This window comes from Eretmochelys imbricata, chromosome 10, assembly GCF_965152235.1.
Source record: "Eretmochelys imbricata isolate rEreImb1 chromosome 10, rEreImb1.hap1, whole genome shotgun sequence".
Lineage (NCBI taxonomy): Eukaryota > Metazoa > Chordata > Testudines > Cheloniidae > Eretmochelys > Eretmochelys imbricata.
Window position 1 is genome coordinate 51,011,122 of NC_135581.1, and position 24,094 is coordinate 51,035,215.

General features: G+C 42.0%; 1 protein-coding gene across 1 annotated transcript in view; it reads left to right on the top strand.

Annotated features, from left to right (window-relative positions):
- Nucleotides 1-24,094, top strand: part of ACSBG1 (acyl-CoA synthetase bubblegum family member 1) — a 66,857-nt gene that overhangs the window by 32,788 nt on the left and 9,975 nt on the right. The window contains exons 4-12 of the mRNA XM_077829318.1: nucleotides 1,347-1,564; nucleotides 3,143-3,231; nucleotides 4,820-4,940; nucleotides 7,440-7,520; nucleotides 10,693-10,842; nucleotides 14,118-14,294; nucleotides 14,951-15,132; nucleotides 18,899-19,132; nucleotides 20,219-20,436. Coding sequence (XP_077685444.1) covers nucleotides 1,347-1,564; nucleotides 3,143-3,231; nucleotides 4,820-4,940; nucleotides 7,440-7,520; nucleotides 10,693-10,842; nucleotides 14,118-14,294; nucleotides 14,951-15,132; nucleotides 18,899-19,132; nucleotides 20,219-20,436 — 1,470 coding nt within the window. The remainder of the gene's footprint in view (nucleotides 1-1,346; nucleotides 1,565-3,142; nucleotides 3,232-4,819; nucleotides 4,941-7,439; nucleotides 7,521-10,692; nucleotides 10,843-14,117; nucleotides 14,295-14,950; nucleotides 15,133-18,898; nucleotides 19,133-20,218; nucleotides 20,437-24,094) is intronic.

Here is a 24,094-nt window from a genome sequence, read left to right on the forward strand (position 1 = left end):
TGAGAGTGGCTCCAGCAGTTGATCTCCCCATGCAAAGTTGGCTGGCTACAGATCGGTAGCATTCTGGGGTGGCCAGTTTCCAGATGGCAATGGTGACCTGCTTCTCTATGGGTATGGCACACTGCATATTGGTACTACAGTACTTGTAGCTGCAGCTTTGGGTCAGTTCTGCACAGATCACAGAAAAGGTAGTCCTTCCCACTCTGAAGTTCTCTCGCTACAGCTGGTTGTCCCAGGTCTGCAAAACGATCCTCTCCCACCAATCCATGCTGGTTTCCCAGGCCCTGAAACAGTGCTGAATGCCACATGGCAGATCCAGGAACCAGTGCTCTAGTTCCAACGACTTGGCATTGTCCTCTTCTTCTTCATCCTGCTGCAATTGCCTCAAGGTGTTCTTCTGCAGCTGGAGGAGCTGCTGCGTCTGCCACAGAATAGTCTCCTGCTCCCACATCATCTGCTCAGTGGTGTGTTGGGCAAAGTCTGCTGCTGAAGTCATCTGGCTATGGCTGCTGTAATACAGCCCAACTAGCCTCTGCATATTTGTGCTTGTCACCATAGCAGTACGGAGCATTGTTGGGTCCATGCCAGAAGACAGCAATTCAAAAATGGTATGAAATTGCCCAGAAAGGATGTATGGGGGGAAGACAGTGGAAACATGGGATTTAAAAAAAAACGTGAAATCACCTGGCTTCCCACAAATCACAGCAAAAACAATTCTAGGATGCATGTTGGTCAGCTGCAAAATAAAGGACCATGGGATACTCATCGAAAACTTTATGCCCTCGGTTCTCAGCAAACCACTGCCATGTATTCACACCATGTGAATTGAAAATGGAACAGATGTTCTGTGTGCGCACTATAGGTGTGACTTACGTTCTGCGAGTTACCTGACGCTTGTCAAAAAGCTTTGACTGAACCCTGTGTAGTTAAATCCAAAGTGTGTGTCCATCCCCTTCTAGTTTCATGTTCACGTACAGCCATCTGCTGCTACCAGTTACTGCATTAGCATATGTCGTAATGGACTGTGCTGTGGCTCTAAAGATCGCAACTCTGCTGATGAATCAGGTGGAGGGTGAATATGGTTCTACATTATGACTTTTTTTTCCAATTTTTAAGTTTTCTAAAAAATTAGGAAATTATACTTTTAAAAAATATACCCTCTGTTAAAAGAACTTTAAGGTTGCAAAGTCAAGCATGCAGAAGTTTAGAAATGCCAGAATTAAAGTTGCCCATGCAACCTTAATTTGATCCTTCATGCATATGCATTATAATAGTAGTCTTTAATTACACGATCACACACTATTTTTTTCACTGATCTACTATCTCGATAATAACTTGCCTTTCAGAGCCTTTATGGACTACATTTGCTGATAGTGTGGTCAAGCTGAGAATAGATCACTCATGTTCACAAACTCCAATAACAGTTCATCAGATGTTCAAAGAGACTGTGGATAAATATGGGCCTCTCAATGCTATGGCCAGCAAAAAGAATGGAAAATGGGAAAAGATCACATTTGCAGAGTATTACAATCTTTCCTGGAAAGCAGCCAAAAGCTTTTTGAAGGTAAATGTTTAAAAAAACAACAATCCAAACCCATACTCGTTATGCAGGTTTTTTTATTACAGGTCATAGCATGAAAACATTCCTGTGGGTTTTCAGTCCTTATGAAGAGTAGCAGTCACGTGTTCTGCATAACAGCCTTTATTGAATTAAATCTCTAGTAACTGTACCATTCAAATATTAATGAGACCCCCTCAACCCGTAGTAGAGGATGAGTTTCATCCTGGAATGCCCCCTGGGATTTACCTTCCTTTTAAGGACCATATATTTGATGGCCCCAACAAGTTATGTCTCTTAAATCTCTGAATTGGCTAGCAATTTTCTTTTTTATGATTGACCAAGCCAATGAGAGGCAAATTAGTAAATATTTCTATTTAATATATTATTATTGTTATAGTTATATTTATTATACTATTTTAGTTGTATATCAGACAGATACTAATATTTTCAATGGTAGCAGATGGCACTGATGCCTGTTCTTGCAAAGGTGTTGGCAGAAACAGTGGCAAAGTCAATAGGTGAGACTCCGCTTGTGAAAGCAGTTGCAATCAGGGAGACAAGAGTAAAAAGAAAAGGAGCAATACAGGAGTCTTGGCTGACTATTTTTTTAGAGTCTGTGATGCAGAGTGTTGGCATGGTCTTTAGATTATCTTTGGATGCTAAAATGTCAGGTATGTTAGTTAGTTTTCATTATGTTCTAGAAACTAGTGCATATTTTTCAGAAAGAGTTCAAAAGAAAATAATGCCAACAAAAGTTGGCACAGGTGGCATCTGTCACTATAGACAGTAACAGAGCAGCGCTACATGAACAACTAGGTTGTGCTCTGTTCCCTTATGGCCACAGGAGGGAGGGCACACAGAGCCTTCTCCTCGTGTATGGCCCTAGGTAGGAAAAGGGCACAGTCTCAGACCTGGTGCTCCTGAGAATGGGGACTTGCTCCTTGGGGATGCAGATTACATAGAGGGTCATAGAGAGGTCTGATTCATGGCCCATCTTGCACAAGCCCACAGAGTGGGCTGGGCATGCAGGGAGAACATCCTTAAGGGCAGCATGCATATTTCTCCCTGTTCCCCAGGGAACTTGAAGTATAATCCTTCACAGAGATGCCCCAGGGCCATACAGCTCTGCAACACTCCTCATTCGGGGCTATGTACTAAGTCCACAATCTGGCCGTAAGTATAATTAAACAAATCTAACCTGGCAAGGTGAAAAGGATTTAGTAAAGATTCTGAGTACGGGATAAGTCTAATATTTGTTGAACTTCAGTTCATGTTGCAAAGCCCTTCTGTTTTTCAGACCTTCTTGGAGGGACTGGGCTGGACTGGGAAGTTGGGTGTGAAGGGTGGGAGAGTCTTATGTTTGCATGAACTTAGGGAGTGTTAATTGCAGACAGTGATTCCATTTTTATTGTATATATGGTCTATTAATACATTTTGCACTTATGCCTAGAGCTATGGATGGGTACATTTTTAAATGCATAAATAATAAAGAAGCCAAATCTATTTTTTTGTGTGTTGACTATATCTTTCTCTCTAATATGCCTGCATTACATATCCCAGTGTTTGCTCTTTTGTTTTAAGCTTGGTCTTGAACGATTCCACAGCGTAGCAATACTTGGATTTAACTCTCCAGAATGGTTCGTGTCAGCTGTTGGAGCTATTTTTGCTGGGTAAGTTTTGGATCGGTGCTAGGCCTAGGAATGAATGTTTTCCAGTGTAGCATTTGCTTCTGTAGAGTCTGACCATCCCCTCCTGTAGAAAGGGAGAGAAGAGAAACCACATTTCATTCTCCTTGTGCACTCCAAATAAACCACCTCTTTTCTCTTATAGCCCCTAAACATGTTGGAGCTATTGTGGCTCACAGTGCCTCTAGGGTTGAGTTAAAGATCCCGTAAACTATGACCAGTAATATTGTTTCATTTAAAAAGATTACCATCTCATAAGTATGTTCAGTCACATGGTGGGGACCTGTTACTTTCCCTGTATCTAAAGTAAAGCAATCCAAAACCTCACAAAATGAGCCTCTTTGCTAAAGCCCCGACTGCAGTAGACACAGAAGATACTGTACTGTCTCTTATCTCTGTTCCTTGAGCGATATGGACCAAAGCCTACCAATTTCCTGTCAGTGCGTCTGAGCCTGCCCATGAACTGATCCCTGGCCTGGTTCCAGTGCAGAATACGACATTGATGAAGTGACAAGCAAAGTATTAACCAGCCAAATTCTGTCTGTCACAGTGTCTGTCTGTCTAATTCCAATAATCAATTTCTCGGTTTGGTCTCTCTGAGGGTGCATTTACGCCAGCAAAATTCAAACTGGTAATTCACCATCAGTGCAGCTCCATCAGTGGCAGAAGTAGTGGAGGATGTTCTGTAAAGAGGACTTAGGCATTTTTCCATTGCATGGTCTAAGGCTACTCTAGGCAACATGTAGGGTAAAAGTGCTGAGTCCTACACTACAGCCTCCACTATTATTGCTTCAATTATGAATTTCTCTAGCTTAGACAAGGCCTTGGGTGCTTCAGATAGTCACACTACCGCATAATGTTGCTGTTTTTCAGACTCTTTTCTTGTGTCTGTTACTGTTAGCTGTGCAGAATACCTGGGGCATGCCTGACAGCCACATCTATGCTGCACACTGTGTGTACCCATCCCTTATGCACTCCACTGGGTTTCATCCAATCTCAAATTCTTCTTCCCTTTTGAACAACTGTAGCAAAGGTGCCGACTCCAGGGGTGCTCCAGGGCTGAAGCACCCACAGAAAAAAAAATTGTGGATGCTCAGCATGCACCGGCAGCCCGGCATATCAGTTACTTCCCCTCTCCCCCCAGCCCTCCTGCCAGCTGGCGGGCCCAGCCGATCAGCTCCTCTCCCTCCCCCCAGCCCTCCTGTCTCCTGGTGGGTCCCGCTAAGCAGCTCCTCCCCCTGCATCCCCCAGCCTCCTGCCCACTGGTGGCCCCGCCAATCAGCTCTTTCCCGTCCCCCTCCAGCACCTCCCGCCCACCACAATCAACTGTTCAATGGTGTGCAGGAGGTGCTGGGGGGAGGAGCAGGGGCGAAGTAGGGGCGGGAAGAGGCGGGGCGGGGGTGAGAGTTTTTTGGGGAAGGGTGGAGTGGGGGCAACACCTGGGGCAAAACGGGGGTCAAGCACCTCCGGAAACTGGGGAAGTCGGCGTGTCTGAACTGTAGTATCAAGGGAAAAGTGTATCGTACTCAGTGTTTTCCTGCTTAGCCCTCAAATTCACGTTTTTTTTTAACAGAGGAATTGTCACAGGCATCTATACAACCAACTCTCCTGAGGCCTGCCACTACATTGCTTATGACTGCAAAGCCAATATCATTGTGGTGGAAAATCAAAAACAATTGGACAAGATAATGCAGGTATGGGGGTTGCTTTTATAACTTCTGAGGTGTAATTCCACTGCTCATGATGCTGTGAAAGCCCAAATATCAAATATTTTAGCTGTGAAATGGTAGTTTGGAACGTCTCACAAAACTAGGGACAGAACTAATATTTCTTTGTCCTGAAATCACAGGCCTCTGCCACTTGAGATATTTGAGCTAAAGGATAATCTCCATAGCTATTAAAAAAATACAGTGCCTGTAACACACAACTGAGCAGTTCTCATTCTATCCAGTACATAGCACAGTAGCCAGTTTATTACAGTGTTGTCTGACAAGCCATTTTCTGATGATGAGCATCATATCTTAATTCTGAGTGGGATATCACAGTCTGCTTCAATGCAAGTGATTAGGATGGCAAAAATTCATTGCAATAACGATTTCACTATAGGATTAACTAGTGTAATAATGCTGAGTTCTGATTAACATGGTGACCTTTTATGGGCTGACGCATTTCATGTTATTTGGATCTGGATTTCAGGAATCACAGTGGTGACTTCTTACAGAGCAGTTACTATTTCCCAGCACGACTTAACTATCATTGGAGGTTTACCTCACTGTAATTGGAATTACAACCTGCACATTGCAGAGCAATGAAACAGAACAGGGCTTTCATTCAATCCCAGTGAATTTACTCCATTTAGACTGAGCCAGCTTCAGTTTCCATTGAATTCGGTGGTATACCCAGTTGGTCTCCAATGAGCAAATGAAATAATGGTTAAAGAGGGGCTATCATACCAGAGGAAACTTTTAAGTGCATCCATTTTATAACAGACATCCAGCTAAGTATTAAAGATATTGATGTTTAGAGACTGAATCTTCCCTCTCCAGAACATCATCTCTTCCTGCTATTAATGTTAACTATTGAGGCAGGTATGAACTGCAGTCCAATATCATGGTGACTAACATGATATAAACATATGGACAGAGTGGGAAGCTCTTTATTTAAAAGGAATGTGTCACAATTTTGGCAAAACTTATTGGATGCTACAAATGGGACCATGCTGCTTCTCCATATGGGGCCTGATTCAGTGCCCCAGGAAGACAATGTGATCTTTCCACTGACTTCAGCGGACTTTGGATTGAGCCCAAGTGAACACATTAGGTCAGGTGTTTCTTTCAGTGGTATGCTCGAGAAGGCTCTTGGGGATGGAGGAGGAGAGGTGTCCCTGAAGTCCTTGCTGAAAATGAAAAAGTGTGTTGATTGCTCTGCCTCTGATGGAGTTTGCCCCTTCTCTGGATACTCCAATAAAGTCCCTCTGGCCAGAGATAACATATTCCTGGGGCTTGTCAAACATACTTCTGAGGAGTCTTTTTTTTTATTATTATTTTGGAACGCAGCAGATTGCACCAACTACTAGGTATATTTTGTACATTTCGGGAGATAAGATACTCCTAAACAGGGCGTACATCCAGGCAGACACTCTAGTTTGAATACCATTTACACTAGTTGAATACCATGCTATACTGTCAAAAGCAAGTGAGAAAGGTATCTGAATCCTGATGCTTGTTTCTTTTTGTCTATACACGTTTTTATCTAGAAAGTTAAAAGGAAGCCTGTGGCCAACACTGTTTTATCCAGCTGAACATTTTCTGTGGTGCTTTTCCAGGAGAAATCTGCCTCAAACATAATACAGATGTCTTGTTTTTAAGCCTGTGGGTTTATCATGCTAGTAATACATGGTTAGTTTGGAGGCCTAACCATTGCTATCTACACAGGTACAATTTCACCAGTTCAGCTATCCATGGTTCAGGTCAATAATGTAGGTGCGACTTTGGCTGTTAGTGCACCATGATGCAATTAAATGCTTCTGGCAAGGATAGGCAAAACTACAACAGGGGAAGTGAAAGCAGCAGCACTGGTATCTAGTGGTGAAACTAACCTAACATTTTTACAGGCTAAACACCAGCTAAGTGTTCAGATACAATAGCACTCTTTCAATGTTTTCTATTTCTTTGAAATTGCCAAATTGCTTTTATTTTTTTAAATTATATATGTTTATATATAAAATGTTTAAAATGAGGCAGAACATTATAAAAAACTTAACCAAGGCTTGGCTACTTTAGAGACCATCTTTGTCTTCATGTGATAACCACAGCAGCTATAATCCTATCACATCCCACCCTAAAAGCATTACTCTCACTGGTTTAAATGCAAAGAGGCTGGTGGCAGGTCATTTTAAATTAAGGTCCTCAACTCAGGAGGAACCTTAGTTGGAGCACCTTGGTCCAACATAGCATGGGTATAGTCTCCTCCAGAGCATGCTGCAAGGCCTGTGTGTTTCCCCAGGGGTGTTGGGATGAACTGGGTCTGAGTAGCTTTAGAGAAGAGTACTGTATTATTTATGGTGGGTTTGAGGGTTTTTGTGGATATCAATCTAATTCAATTTTTGGAATCTTTTGATAGACATTTTTAATTAAATCAGAAACAAGTGAATAATAAATTATATGCTGGTTTTTTTTTTAAAACCCCAACAGATCTGGAGTCGTCTACCATACTTAAAAGCAGTTGTGCTATACAATGACTCTTTATCAGAGAGACATCCCAATTTATATACGGTATGTGAATTTTAGAGTGGTGTAACAATTCATTCATTTGATGTATTTCACCTTCTTTTCTGTCTGTGGAATGTCTGCCAGAGGATAACAATGTTTTCAAATATGTTTGCTCTTCAAAATACTTCAGTGTAATTTTTCATTAATTTAATTTACTCTTCCGTTTGTTTGATAGTTGATATTCAAAATTAGAGCTACATTGGTTGGCTGGCTTGGTCATGTGTTATGTTTCAGTTACTAGATTGGATTAACATAATATTTACCAGACTTCTGGTGAGACTATACTCGCAGAACTTTTGTTGTTGTTGTTGTTTTGTTAATACATTGTCTGCCCAGCTCTAGTGAATTGTGGTAAATTATGCTGGATCTGGGAACTAGAAAATGCTTGTGCTCTCACAATCCATTGTCAATATTTTGTTGTCTGTGGAACCTCCTATTCTGCTAATCTTTGTATTTGTAGCAAATATTTCTATCCATAAGCAACTGTTGAATACAAGCAACTATTACATATGCAAAGAATAAAACACTAGTTCTAGTGTATTCAGGGTCTTCTTTAGCTCATGCAGTGCTTAGACAGCAAGATTAGGGACAAGATTAAGGATCAGACTCATTGTCAACTATAGGCCCAAAATTTAGGTTTAAAAAATAGGGTTTTACAAAACCTAACATGTGTAGAAGAATTTTCATTATTTATTTTTTAAATGTCACTGAAGACAATTTTCTAATGTGAACATTGAAATCAGCATTCTGGTTGGAACTGACTGTGAATTAACAGTGTAAATCCCCTGCTTAGTTTCATTGCCCATGCTGAAAGAATTGCAAAAAGACTACACAGCATTTAGTAGAGAGTGAATAGTAAACAAATCTCTTAAGGCTTCAGATATCAAAACTGAAAGTATTTTACTGGTAACAGAAGTGAGGAGAAAATGTTTAACATATTTTGTGCCAACATTGTTCCTTCTCTCTGTATTGATTTTCATATTATAAAACACTTAACTATACAAAGGCACATAGATATCAAGAGTGTGCTATACAAAATGCAGAGCAATAATAAGAAAAATTAATTTGCTGTGTAAAGAAGTGCTTATTTAATCATATACATTTGTTATTAAATAACAGTAAACAGTAGAGATGAACTCACACTGAGTTCCAAGTGTCTGAGAACTTTGAAAGAGATAAATGACCTGAAGTTTATATTTTCTAATAGTGGAGGACAAAATGTAACTGAAAATGCTACTGATGTAGTGACAGATCTGCCACCTTTTTTCAGTGAGAGAGCATAATTGTTACATCAGTTGTGATGATAAGAATTGGCAGTTGCCATATTTGTATTCCATACAGAGACACTCAGAGATCGAATCACCAATGGTAGAGATAGTTGTGTATTAGTTTTGATAAAAACCCAGTCACATAAAATACAGGCTATTGATAGGAGAAGGTTTGTGTGTAACAGATTGATAGTTGAGATAATTGTACAGTAATGAGCAGTTGCTGCAGCTACGACAGACTCCTAGTCCTCTGGACAGTGTATTTCCATAAATCTGTGTGACTTTACCCTTCAGTCTCTGTGGAATGGAAACACTATCCTAGTGCAGGTGCTGTTCAAGTAAACAAAGCCTAGGCAACAGGCGCACAGAGATTAATGCCTTGTGGTGTGAAAGAGAGTAAGGTCAAGAATACAAGGCATGAAGAGTCAAGTCATATAGGAACAAATCCGGACCCCACACCATTGCCAGTTGCTGTGGCATTGATGCAATCCACTATGTGGGGAGAAGCAGGATGTGAGGAAACCATGAAGGTGTCCACACCCTCTATATGCCGTGAAACTGTTGTCTGTGGTGGGCTCCTGCATGCTTTTACAGGTGGGAGTTTGGAGGAGGGATGGGGCATGAGTGGTGTGTCAGTGACTAAAAAGGAATCCCAAGACAGACTCTCCCATGGAGGGGCAGCTCCCCTGCCATGAAGAATACTACAGGTTAAATGCTGAGGTACTGATCACAGAGTGCATCCTGAGGGGAAGGATCCATCCTTCTCAACTATGTAACTCCTCCCTTGCCACTGCCACCCTAAAGCCCAGTTGCTGATTACAAGCTTGGTGCAGTGTCCAAGTTTTGCCCGTAAGTCAGTAGTGGGGAGATTCCTTGCCAGGTATAGAACTGGGGTGCTTCCCTCAGTCACTGCTCATGTACAGCTGTGTAAACATTATATGAATAATCCAGTCTTTCAGTGGGAAAATAACCCTTTTTGGTTTTCTTTCCCACATGCTGTGACTACCCCACTCCGTCACCTATTAACATTGAAATAATGGGATCTTAATGTGTACATGTTACATTCAGACCCATATAAATGCATTGTGCCGACACATATCTGATAGTAATCAATAGAACATATTGGCCCAGATTCTCCATTCTGCTAAGGCAATTTTGTGTTGCACAAAGGGACCATATGCTTGCAGCATAAATTAGACTAGAACCGCTCATGCTCTGCCTTGTTCAGGGACTGAATGGCCCTGAATCAGAGAGCTTCAGCCAGCTTCCTGCATCTGCTCATCTTCCCTAGATAGTGGAGAACTAAGGCCATTGTTCACACATTTAAATAATAAGAATACTTGGCTTTTACATAGAGCCTTTCATTCTAGCATCTCAAAGTTCTTTGCATATAGACTAGACAAGAAATAATCTATTGGAAATCCAACAAAATTGGACAGTTTACTTAGTATTTTAACTATAAGCTGTGATACAATTTACTTTAAATATGAATCAAAACCATTTCTAACGTGAGCTCTGAATCACATTTTCAGCCCATGTGACTAGAAAAGTGAAAAGGAATGTTATTTCCTAAGTAGTCACCTAAAGAATTAATAAAACTTCACTGCCTTTGCACACTCCACTTTTAATAGTTGTATGTTGGGGTGCTGATGCAAAACTTTTGGGATAACTGGTGGAGAAGGGACTGTGTGACACACAGATCAAAACTGTGGTCCTATATTGGGCTTAGACCCCTCAGACAGGTGAAATTCCAATTTACCTGAATGGGAGTATTGCCTAAGAAAGGTCAGAAGAACCAGGCCCATCTTAATTTTTCTGTCCTTTTTCCAGACTCTTAAAATATTGCAATTTCCATGCTTTCTATTAGCTGACTCCTTGAATTGTTTTTTCCCCATTTCATTTTGTAGATGGAAGAATTTATGGAGTTGGGAAACGAGATACCAAATGCTACACTCAATGACATTATTAGCTCTCAAAAGCCAAATCAATGTTGTGTGCTAGTGTACACTTCTGGAACAACTGGGAAGCCAAAAGGAGCCATGCTGAGTCATGACAATGTATGTACTCTAGACACAGCTTTATGATAAAGCTTTTCAAAGCATGAGGGTGTTTATTTCTGTGCTTTAGAACGAAATGGGATCATGGTGGAGTCTCCAAGCACTGTGGCACTCTGTTTTAAGGATGGAATAGCAAAAGAAACTATATCCAAACTATATATTTCTGAAAAACTACAAGCTCTTCTCATAGCTGAGTTTATAAATGACTTTCTCTGGTTCATGCAGTTGATTGTTTGATAAAACACTGTTAGCACAAATATCTTCAAATGACCTCTCAAGATCATCTTCAAAAGAATCATACACCTTAGGCAGCCAATGTCACAGCAGCCTGATATTAGAAGTTTTTGCAAGGTTTTATTAAACTTGGCCCTTTATCTGTAACATTATTACCTTTCCAAGTTACATTCATTTTAGTTCCTCCTAATTTAGTAAAGAATAGGAAAAGTTTTGTATATTCTACAGCCCTCTTATTCACAAAATCCGTGTCTATGTTGCTGCAAACAGCCAACTCTATAGTGCCAAAGAGAGTCAAAAAGCCAAGCGGAAAAGAGACTTTACACAAAAGTCTGCTTACCACGGGCTAGAATGTGGTTGGCTCTTACATGGCTATGCAGTGCGGGAAAGGATTAAGGAACTTGCGTGAACACTCGTGTAGCCCATAAAAGAGCTGGCTGGAATTGCAACTTCTGCTCTTGATGGAGCACAGGGTCTGATAATGAGAGCAATTCACCCTAAAGTAGGGAGTAGGCAGAGCAATATCTGGAAGTAGGATATGATGGACCAAAGGTCTGATCTGGCATGGCAAATCCTGTGTTCTTCTGTCTCAAAGGAATCTGGGACAGTTTTTATTTTGCTGTCAAACTATTTCTGGCTACTGTGCACAAGCAGGCTATTTTTATGCTGATCAACACAGTGGAAAACATCCTTTGCCTGTAACTGTACTGCTGCCTTCTTTAGTCAAAAGAAGTTTTCCTCTGCCCTTATTCTAAACCTGTGCTGGGTCAGGCATTCATCCCTTTCATCCCCACCCTGATCTGACGTGTGAACATAACTGCGTGTTGAGGGATTTTTGGATGCTAAGCTGATAATGCAGCTACATATTTAGAAAACATCTTGTCAAGCCTCTTTGTACTCTTTTTCCACAAGCGCTTGCCCAATATTGCCTTCTGCATCTAGGGCAGCCTCCCTGAACCTATACACCATGGCTAGTATTCCTAATGATAAATACCACTGGTGATCCTGAATGACTTTTGTGTAGGCAAATTACCCCTTCTGTCATGCGAACTCAGTGTTCTATAGTATTTATTGCTGTTTTGTTTCAAATGACATCCTAGAAATGCTGTGCTGATGAAAGGTGACAGACTGACCTTCCTGGACACGGGAGTCCTCTTTACCCAGAGCAGGGCAACACACAGGCACCAACTTTTCAAAATGCTGGGGGGTGCTGGACCCTCAGCTCTGCCCCAAGCCCCATCCCTACTCCACCCCTTCCTTCAAGGCCCCACCCCATCCCGCCTCTTCCCGCCCCCGCTCCACCCCACTTCTTCCCACCCCCACCTCTTCGCGCCTAGTTCTGCCCCCTCCCTGACCGCGCCGCATCCTCACGCCGTCCCTCCTGCATGCTGTGAAACAGCTGACTGCGGTGGGCGGGAGGTGTAGAGACCGAGGGGGAGGCGCTGATCCATGGGGCCTGCCAATGGGCGAGAGGCGGTAAGGGGGAGCTGATGGGGGGCTGCCGGTGGGTGCTCAGCAGCCACCATTTTTCCCTGTGGGTGCTCCAGCCCTGGAGAACCCACAAAGTCAGTGCCTATGGGGCAGCAGCACAAGCAGGGACAGTGCAAGCTTCCCCTCATGGGTCTCCCAGTGTTCCTCAAGCCTGACTGGGAAGGGCCATCTTTAGGAGTGAAATGGGGAAATGGTCTAAAATAAATAGGTGAAATTCAATAAGGACAAATGCAAAGTAGTACACTTAGGAATGAATAATCAAGTGCACAAGTACAAAATGTGAAATGATTGTCTAGAAAGAAGTATTGCAGAAAAGGATCTGGTAGCTATAGTGGATCACAAACTAAATATGAGTCAACAATATAATACTGTTGCAAAAAAAGCAAACACCACTCTGGGATGTCTAGCAAGAATGTTGAAAGCAGGACACGAAAAGTAATTCTTCTGCTCTACTCAGCACTGATAAGGCCTCAACTGGAGTATTGTGGCCAGTTCTGGGCACCACACTGTGGGAAAGATGAGGACAAACTCAAGAAACTTCAGAGGAGAATAACAAAAATGATTAAAGGTCTAGAAAACCTGACCTACGAGGAGAGATTGAAAAAATTGGGTTTGTTTAGTCTGGAAAAGAGAAGACAGAGGGGAGACATAACAGTCTTCAAGTACATGAAAGCTTGTTATAAAGGGAAGGGTGATAAATTGTTCTCCTTAACTACTGAGGACAGGATAAAAAGTAATGGGCTTAAATTGCAGCAAGGGAGATTTAGATTAAATATTGGGAAAAACTTCCTAACCATCAGGATAGTTAAGCACAGGAACAAATTACCTACAGAGGTTGTAAAATCTCTGTCATTGGAGGTTTTTAAGAACAGGTTAGACAAACACCTGTCAGAGATAGTCTAGATAATATTTAGTCCTGTCTCAGTGCAGGGGACTGGAGTAGATGATCTATTAAGGTCCCTTCCAGTCCTACATTTCTATGATTCTGTGAAGGCGTAGTTCAGTTCCTTTGTCTGTTCAGTCCATAGGCCCTCTGGTGAGGTTAATTGTGTCAACAATACCCGTTGTGTATGTAAGGCAGGAATTGTAGTGCTTACAGTGCAGCAGGGGGAAAACAGACTGCCACCAATTCATTATATTCCTTGCAGTTCATTTGCTCTAAATAGGTTGTTAAAGGTAGTGATATCTCTAACAACACGTGTATTATACAGACAGAGTCATAGTTTACTAACATAACAGGACTGGCTGCTTAAATTGTATTAAAATAATATTTAACATCTTGACAGGTTTCAGAGTAGCAGCCGTGTTAGTCTGTATTCGCAAAAAGAAAAGGAGTACTTGTGGCATCTTAGAGACGAACAAATTTATTTGAGCATAACTTTTCGTGAGCTACAGCTCACTTCATCAGATGCATTCAGGTATTTTCCACTGAATGCATCCGATGAAGTGAGCTGTAGCTCACGAAAGCTTATGCTCAGATAAATTTGTTAGTCTCTAAGGTGCCATAAGTACTCCTTTTCTATTTAACATCTTGTTATTTATGTGAACAGATAACCTGGACAGCAGCACATGCCAGCAGAGCTGGGGATATGCAACCAGCAGAAATCCAACAAGAGATTATAGTCAGTTACCTCCCGCTCAGCCACATAGCTGCTCAGATATATGACCTCTGGACTGGAATCAAGTGGGGAGAGCAAGTTTACTTCGCTGAGCCAGATGCTTTAAAGGTACCTGTAGTACTTTACATATACATTTAAGGTAATTTTTTCACCAGCAGAAGCACTAAGTAGAGCATTTGGTTTTAAGGAGATGCAGGCGATAATTGCAAGTTTTGTGTAACCATTCTGGAAAAGTGAATTGAATGGGAGATGTAGAGCCAATACTCCAGTGACCTAAGGCCCCATTTCACCCTAACCCAGAGCCATGCCTAGAACTCTGTTCCGTCAGCTCCAAAACCACAGGCCTCTATCACTTTAGCTAAAGAGCTCCTGTAACTGATAGCAATAGTGGATCTCTTACCCTCTCTGTACACAAAGTTAGTTCATTACATTATAAAATGAAAAAATAATATAGCCAGAACCCAAGCTCTTTTTAAGGCAGCAGCTTGAGGATTCCCCTGGCACAGGAGGGAGTGTAAGCAATGTTCCAGGTAGGCAGGATCAGGGGGGACAGAAAGGAGGATAAAGCCACCTGTGCTCTCCCCCAGCACATACACAGTTGTGTCAAGCACTGTTCTAGCTCACCTGGGGATCTAGCTGAAATAATAGGCTCTGACTTCAATGATATTATACATATAAGTGCTGCAAGATGTAGTTCATTAGGAAGAAAAAAACCTCCATAACACCAATCCTGACTTTTGCAATATATTCTCTTATTTTAACAGGGCAGCTTGGTCAATACACTGAAAGAAGCACAGCCAACATCTCATATGGGAGTTCCACGAGTATGGGAGAAAATCATGGAGAAATTAAAGGACACGTCTGCTCAGTCGGGATTTATGAAAAAGAAAGTGTTATCATGGGCCATGTCCATTAGCTTAGAGAGGAACCTAAGCTGCTCAGGAAGGTACACTTAGTAACAAATACTACTTTAGCTATGCCCAAAGAACCCTATCTGCCGTCAATTATCCCCAAGTAGCCCCACTGACTTCATGGGGGTTGCCTTTCTGTTCTCACTAGCACAGATATTTTACCTGGTAATTGGCATTCAGCACTGTAGTTTTATATTTTGGTAGAAATCAGTGGGGGGAAAAGATGTTCAGCAGCATCTCGTAAAACTGATCTCGGGTTCTGCTGGTGTATCTAGTTTTGACTGGATTTTTAAAGATAGGTTTTGTGTCTGGCACAAACTATCCCATGTCTTGCATCCAAGGTTCTGCCCTGGGCTTTACTATAGTTTTCCACTGGAGATTTTCTCCACCTTTGTTGCAGGCTTTGGCATCCATTCCAAGTGTATCAATTCATTTTTATCTGATTTCCCAAGGTTATTAAACTCATTGCCAGGTGATGTTGTGAAGGCCAAAACTATAATGCAATTAAAAAAAATTAGATAAGTTCATGGAGGATAAGTCCATCAATGGTCATTGGCCAAAATGGTCAGGGATGCAACACTATGCTCTGGGTGTCCCTAGCGTTTGTTTGCCAGAAGCTGGGAGTGGATAACAAGTGATGAATCACTTGATGATTGCCTGTTGTGTTCATTGCCTCTGGAAGACAGGATACCGGGCTTGGTGGAATCATAGAAGATTAGGGTTGGAAGAGAGGTCAGGAGGTCATCTAGCCCAAGCCCCTGCTCAAAGCAGGACCAACCCCAACTAAATTATTCTAGCCAGGGCTTTGGCAAGCCGAGCCGTAAAAACCTCTAAGGATGGAGATTCCACCACCTCCCTAGGTAACCCATTCCAGTGCTTCACCACCCTCCTAGTGAAATAGTTTTTCCTAATATCCAACCTAGACCTCCCCCACTGCAACTTGAGACCATTGTTCCTTGTTTTGTCATCTGCCACCACTGAGAACAGCCAAGCTCCATCCTCTTGGAACCCCTTTCAGGTAGTTGAAGGTTGCTATCAAATCCCTCCTCACTCTTCTCTTCTGCAGACTAACTAAGCCCAGTTCCCTCAGCCTCTCCTCATAAGTCATGTGCCCCAGCCCCCTAATCATTTTCGTTGCCCTCCGCTGGACTCTCTCCAATTTGTCCATATCCTTTCTGTAGTGGGAGGTCCAAAACTGGATGCAATATACCAGATGTGGCCTCACCAGTGTTGAATAGATGGGAATAATCACTTCCCTTGATCTGCTGGCAATGCTCCTACTAATGCAGCCCAATATGCCATTAGCCTTCTTGGCAACAACGGCACAGTGTTGTCTACTGTAATCCCCAGGTCCTTTTCTGCCGCTTAGCCAGTCGGTCTCCACTCTGTAGCACTGCATAGGATTCTTCCGTCCTAAGTGCAGGACTCTGAACTTGTCCTTGTTGAACCTCATCAGATTTCTTTTGGCCTACCCTCCAGCGTATCTACCTCTCCCCCCCAGCTTAGTCATCCACAAACTTGCTGAGGGTGCACTCCATCCCATCATCTAGATCATTAATGAAGATGTTAAACAAAACCGGCCCCGGGACCACTGGGGCACTCCGCTTGATACCAGTTGCCAACTAGACATCGAGCCATTGATCACCACCCACTGAGCCCGATGATCTAGCCAGCTTTCTATCCACCTTATAGTCCATTCATCTAATCCGTACTTTTTTAACTTGTTGGCAAGAATATTGTGGGAGACCGTATCAAAAGCTTTGCTAAAGTCAAGATATATCACATCCATCACTTTCCCCATATCCACAGAGCCAGTTATCTCGTCATAGAAGGCAATCAGGTTGGCAGGGCCAGCTCCAGGCACCAGCTTTCCAAGCAGGCACTTGGGGCGGCAATGAGAATGGGGCAGCAGTCCGTTTCCCGCGGTGGCTTTTGTGCGGCAGCTCCGCTGCTTTCCTGGGGGCGGTGGCAATTTGGTGGCAACTGCTTGGGGCGGCAAAATTGGTAAAGCCGCCCCTGAGGTTGGTGAGGCATGACAAGATAATGGCCAATGGCTCTGCAATCACATCAGCCAACTCCCTCAGCACCCTCAGATGCATTAGATCTGGCCCCATGGACTTGTGCATGTTCAGCTTTTCTAAATAGTCCTTAACCTGTTCTTTCACCACTGAGGGCTGCTCACCTCCTCCCCATACTGTGCTGCCCAGTTCAGCAGTCTGTCTGTGAAGACTGAGGCAAAAAAAGCATTGAGTACTTCAGCTTTTTCCACATCATCTGTCACTAGTTTGCTTCCCCCATTCAGTAAGGGTCCCACACTTTCCCTGACCTTCTTCTTGTTGCTAACTCACCTGTAGAAACCCTTCTTGTTATGCTTCACATCCCTTGCTAGCTGCAACTCCAATTGTGGTTTGGCCTTCCTGATTATACCCCTGCATGCTCGAGCAATATTTTTATACTCCTCCCTAGTGATCTGTTCAAGTTTCCACTTCTTGTAAGCTTCCTTTTTGTGTTTTAGCTCACCGAAGATTTCTCTGTTAAGCCAAGCTGGTCGCCTGCTATATTTGCTATTCTTTCTGCACATCGGGATAGTTTGTTCTCGCGCTCTCAATAAGGCTTCTTTAAAATACAGCCAGCTCTCCTAGACTCCTTTCCCCCTCATATTAGCCTCCCAGGGGATCCTGCCCATCAGTTCCCTGAAGGAGTCAAAGTCATCTTTTGGCTTAAGTCTGACCCAATATGGCTGTTCCTAGGTTCTTATGTTATCTACAGCGCCCTCAGGATTAATCACTCCATTCCCTCACGAAAAAGAAACAGTTTTATAGAGGCCTGTGGCATGATAGCACTTGACTATGAATTTATGTACAGCAGGGGAGAAGATCCTATAGCGTATGTCTACACAATAAAGAAAAATTCGCAGCTGGCCCAGGCCAGCCAACTCAGGCTCATGGGGCTCAGCTGTGGGACTGTTTCATTGCTGTGTAGACTTCGGAGCTCAGGCTAGGGCCTAGGCTCTAAGACACTATGGGGTGGGAAGGTCCCAGAGCTCAGGCTCCAGACGGAGCCTGGAAGTCTACACAGCAATGAAACAGCCTCTCAGCCTGAGCCCCACAAGGCCGAGTTGGCTGTCATGGGCCAGCCGTGGGTTTTTCTTTGCTGTGTACACATACCCATAGAGATTCCAAAAAACATTGCATGTCTATACTGATTTCCTTGTATGACTTTTCAGTTTCCCAGATAGGTTTATCAAATTGCCCAGACAATGAGGCTCTTGTTATCTTAATGATCGTAGATTTTGGTGGAACTAGCACATATTTAAGTGATAAAGAATCAAGGAATAGTGAAAATAGTGATCTCCACAATGCATTTCACCAATCCTTCATGAGCCTGCAAAACTGGGGCATCCCTGGTATTTGGAGTTAGTATTCAGGGAAGATTTCAGAGTAACAGCCTGTATTTGCAAAAAGAAAAGGAGTACTTGTGGCACCTTAGAGACTAACCAATTTATTTGAGCATAAGCTTTCGTGAGCTACAGCTCACTTCATCGGATGCATCCGATGAAGTGAGCTGTAGCTCACGAAAGCTTATGCTCAAATAAATTGGTTAGTCTCTAAGGTGCCACAAGTACTCCTTTTCTTTATTCAGGGAAGGACATTCTGTAAATGATACAAATGGGAAATAATGTGCCTAGACATCCAAACCTGAATGATGAATGTGTAATTGAAACACAAAGTTGGTTTGTTTTGGAAATTATTTACATTTCCTCTGAATTCCCCTGTCTTTCTCTGTGTTTTTTCCACTCAGCAGTGATTTAAAGCCCTTTCGAACAAGATTAGCAGACTACTTAGTACATGCAAAAATCCGCAGTGCTCTGGGATTTTCCCACTGTCAGAAGCATTTCTCTGGTGCTGCTCCTGTCACTACAGAAACTCTGGATTTCTTCTTGAGTCTGAACATCCCCTTGTACCAGGCATATGGGATGAGCGAGACTACAGGCCCGCACTGCATGTCTGGGCCATATGTTTACAGACGTCACAGGTAATTTTACAGAACCTTTTACATGCAGGAACCAAACAATCCTGCCAACATGAGAATGCCCATGATGTCTCCTGTTCCCACTGTTTTTCTTTCCCACTCCCTCTTTCACCTTCTTGTTTTTATGGCAGTTTCTGGGTAATTAAGTCGTGATACAGAATTTCACATTATTCTGTGAATTTGCCAAGTCTTTATCTTTGTCTTCACTTTGACTGTGCTCTGTCCCACAGTCCCAAGTTGCCTCCCACATCTACTTAGGTGGCAAAAGCCCTTATTGCACTGGACCCAGCTGCTAAAACTTCTACTTTCACCCTTGTCAATTTCTACCACATATTTATGCATTTTTACTACAAAAATCTGCAACAAATTGAAAACAGAAAATTGGGAAAAGACAGAATGAATTGAATATCAAATATATATATTTGATATATATATATTTAATTCAGTAAAATGCTCTATTTTTAATGTATGAAAAGCTGCTACTGTATTTTCAGGTTGCTTTGCTGTAAAATTTAGATTCATGTCCCTTGAGACTTGAACTTGAGAGGCGGTGTTGTCTAGTGGATACAGTGCTGGATTGAGACTTGGGAGATGTAGGTTCTCTTTGTTATTTCCTTTAACTTCCCCATCTTCAAGGCTCTGTGTTCCAGCTCAAGACAGTCTTCATGCCAGAAGCTGAGAATCTTGCTTCCACCACGCTTTGACCCACGTGTCAGTCAAACCCAGTCTCTTGCACACTGTGCAGAGCACAACTATTAAACCAAAGAGCTGGCCTACTTAAGAGGAAATAATGTGCAAATATGAAATTTAAAACAGAGAAGTGTTTTAATGCTCCAAAAGAAACAAAAGGTCCACTTGAGTAGCAACACAGGGCAAAATCCTCAGCTGGTATAAATGTGCAGAACTCCACTTACACTACTGCTTTACATCAGCTGAAATTCTGGCCTGTAACTTTTTAACAACGATGGGAATGTGTTTGTTTATACCTTCTCAAGGATTTAGAGATGAGATATTATAAAGGTTGGCTCTATATTTTATCTGGCTTTTCTAGCATTCCTTATGAATCTTTTCCTTCTTGTTCCCTTGTAGCTGTGGCAAAGCAGTGCCTGGCTGCAAAGTGAAACTGGTGAATGAGGATGCAGATGGCAATGGAGAAATTTGTTTCTGGGGAAGAACTGTTTTCATGGGTTATTTAAATATGGAGGATAAAACTAAAGAAGCTATTGATGATGATGGGTGGTTGCATTCTGGAGACCTAGGAAGACTAGATAAGGACGGCTTCCTCTATGTTACTGGAAGAATTAAAGGTAAAAAGCAGTCTCCTCCCAACTTTTTAAAGTAACTATTCAGTGTTGTTCAGTCATACAACAGATAAGCACATAGGAATACCTGATTGGATCAGACTTGTGGTTCACCTGGTTGAGTGTCTCCAACTCCAGCTCCAAGTGCTTCAGAGGAGCCCTCACAATAAGTAGATGTGAGAGAATCTGCTCCCATGAAGGTCTCATCCTTAGAGATTGGCTTAAGCATTGCAACATGAGGTTTTATCTCCCTTCCAATATTCATTTTGTTGGCATTAACAATAATTCTGGATGTTTTGTTATCCATGTAAATGTTCAGTCCCGCTTTGAATCTTGCTAAGTCCTTTGCCTTACTGACTGATCAAAATATTCAGACAATAATGTTAGATAATCACTATGTTTTGTATTAAGTCATGAATCGTGGGGCTACATGCTAGAAGAGGGTGCCTAATGAAATAGGAAAACTCACTGTACTCTTACTGCCATGTGGGAACTGGACATCTGAGATGGCTGTAAGCTCCGCGTTTCCAGACCATTTGAACAATATCGTCTTAGTTTTTGAAGGTAGAAGGATAAGTTAAAACAAAGAGGAATATTTGGGTCTGGTGACAGTATTTTGCTTGAAATGTTATCCAGGGAAGGTTTTGGTAATTTGTTTGCCTGGAAGCTCACTTCCAAGATACATACTCAGAAGGGTGATATTTTGTCACAGTTCAGATGCTTCCTAAACTACCTTGTGTAATGAGTAACTGTAAGCCCTGAAAACAAGATGAATCATGAGGGAAGTAGTTGCACTTGCTGGTCAATTTGTAACAGGATAACATTACCATGTGCAGTCAATCCTAGTGGGCTTTATTAGACAGTAAAATTAGCCTGCACTGAATGTGATCATTTTGGCCTCCCTTAATTCTCTGTCTTTCCCTTTTCTGGTTACTTTTCCTTTCCTCCCATGTTATTCTTTAACAAAGTGGCCCAGTTTGATTATGTTAATGTTTGCATTGCACTTATACCTTCAGTGATGGGAGTGCCATTTTTTAAAAGAATAAATACTGTAAATGAAAGATAAATTAAGGCTAAGTGAGCCAGTCTGGATAAAATAAATACTGCCTGAATTTCCAGGCAAACTTCAAATCCAAGTCTAAACCATTTAAAATATATTGGAAGGTCAGATAAATCTCTGCCCTCCCCCCCGCCCCCGCATCCTTGAGCCTTGAACAGGTCTCCTCCATTTGCGGAAATCCATCTCAGCAGGTCTGGCTGGTGTCTTCAGTTCTCATGAGTTCTGGCAGGACTTTCAATGCATCAAGGATGGGAGGGACAAATGATGATGTTTTGTGATATCTCTGACCCAGAGTAGCTCTTAAGATTTGAATAGTCACATGTCAGAGATAGCTAGATAAGAGAACCCCCTTAATGGAACCTCATTGCGGGTGGGGCAGAAGCAGTTATAAAATTTCAGGGACTCTGGTGGGTTTGGAAAAGTTGAGGAGGAAGAAATCTCTAAGGTTTAGACCAACATCTGATTTGTGGAGGGGTAACCATATATTTAAGATATGATAAAGCATAGTGTAGTCTCTCATCCTAGAAATCTAAATTGTACTTCATAAAATAATTCTGTACACACATCATATTATCCAGGAAAATAATTGTGGAGTATTGACTGTGCCAATTTATGTGGATTTAGCTGACTGGCTATTGTATATAAAACACACATGGGCCTATTTTATACTTTCCCTGCCCTATAGCCTCCAAAGCTGTTACTGAACACTAGTGAAATTAGGACCCAAACCTGTGAGTAACTATTTCCCCTGAGTTCCCTCAAGTGCCACTGAATTGAATAAAGAAAAGGAGTACTTGTGGCACCTTAGAGACTAGCCAATTTATTTGAGCATAAGCTTTCGTGAGCTACAGCTCACTTCATCGGATGCATCTGATGAAGTGAGCTGTAGCTCACGAAAGCTTAAGCTCAAATAAATTGGTTAGTCTCTAAGGTGCCACAAGTACTCCTTCTCTTTTTGCGAATACAGACTAACACGGCTGTTACTCTGAAACCTGAATTGAATAAAGCTCAGTAGCAAATGGGATCAGGTACTAAGCTATTGAATGTGCTACCTTTGTTAAGCTTTTCCCCCTTCACGTTTTTAAAAAACTGATAACTATAAAGATAAAGATAACTATTTTTGAATCACTGAGACAACAGATTATCACAGTTAGGGAGTTTGAAACAAATGCTGATCCATGAAGTATAGGATATCTCAGAGGGGGTGTGTAAGGAGCAATAAGCTGGTTTAAAAGTAAACACTGAACATCAGAGGTAACCTCTTTCTCCTCTCTATTCTACTTTCTCCCTATCTCACAACTCACTGCCAAATGGTAGTTTTACCATAACACAGCACACAAGTCAGACAATCTAATGTTTCTTGTAAGAAATAAGACACGTCAGTTTTCCATAACCTTTTCTTTCCTTCTCATTTCCTCTGTTTCCTTCTTAGACTCATCTGTTTACCAGACTTAATATCTACTCAATATGCAAATTCTGATAATCTCCAAAAACATAATTCCATTGAAACAGTTAGTCAAGTTTCTGTCATCTTATTGTATTCAATACCACAAATTTTGGCAAAGAACCAAATTAAAATACAGACAAGAAGCCTCTTAGTTAATACTGAATATGCTACTGTCAACTAAGAAATGGATTCAGCAAATACTTACAGGTGCTTACCTTCACGTGCAGCAGTAGTACTACTGACTTCCATGGAAGTACATAAGTAAAGTTGAGCATTTCCATAAAAGTGTTTCCAGGATCAGGTCCCTTAATGTAGGGCTTTCAGTTACAATAGTACACTGAAGTCCATTTGTCTGCACTCTTCTGTACTGAGTGCATGGTAAATAGGCCTCATGGCCTGTGATGGGATGTTAGATGGGATGGGATCTGAGTTACCCAGGAAAGAATTTTCTGTAGTATCTGGCTGGTGAATCTTGCCCATATGCTCAGGGTTTAGCTGATCGCCATATTTGGGGTCGGGAAGGAATTTTCCTCTAGGGCAGATTGGAAGAGGCCCTGGAGGTTTTTCGCCTTCCTCTGCAGCATGGGGCACGGGTCATTTGCTGGAGGATTCTCTGCTCCTTGAAGTCTTTAAACCACGATTTGAGGGCTTCAATAGCTCAGACATAGGTGAGAGGTTTTTTGCAGGAGTGGGTGGGTGAGATTCTGTGGCCTGCGTTGTGCAGGAGGTCAGACTAGATGATCATAATGGTCCCTTCTGACCTTAGTATCTATGAATCTATGAGTACATTATTTCTTAAAATGTTTTATGTATTTAAAAGGACAATTTATTTTAGGCACAGGCAGAGGACACAAGTTAATGCAGTGGAGCCCTCGTTTGCTTATGGGATGGTGCAATGTATTGAGAATTGTAATAGTCAAAGAATTTTACTTTAATAGACAAGTATCAGAGGGGTAGCCATGTTAGTCTGTATCCACAAAAACAGTGAGGAGTCCGGTGGCACCTTAAAGACTACCAGATTTATTTGTGCATTAGCTTTCATGGGTAGAAAATCCACTTCTTCAGATGCATGGAGTGAAAATTACAGAAACAGGCATAAATATATATTGGCACATAAAGAGAAGGGAGTTACCTTACAAATGGAGAACCAATGCTGA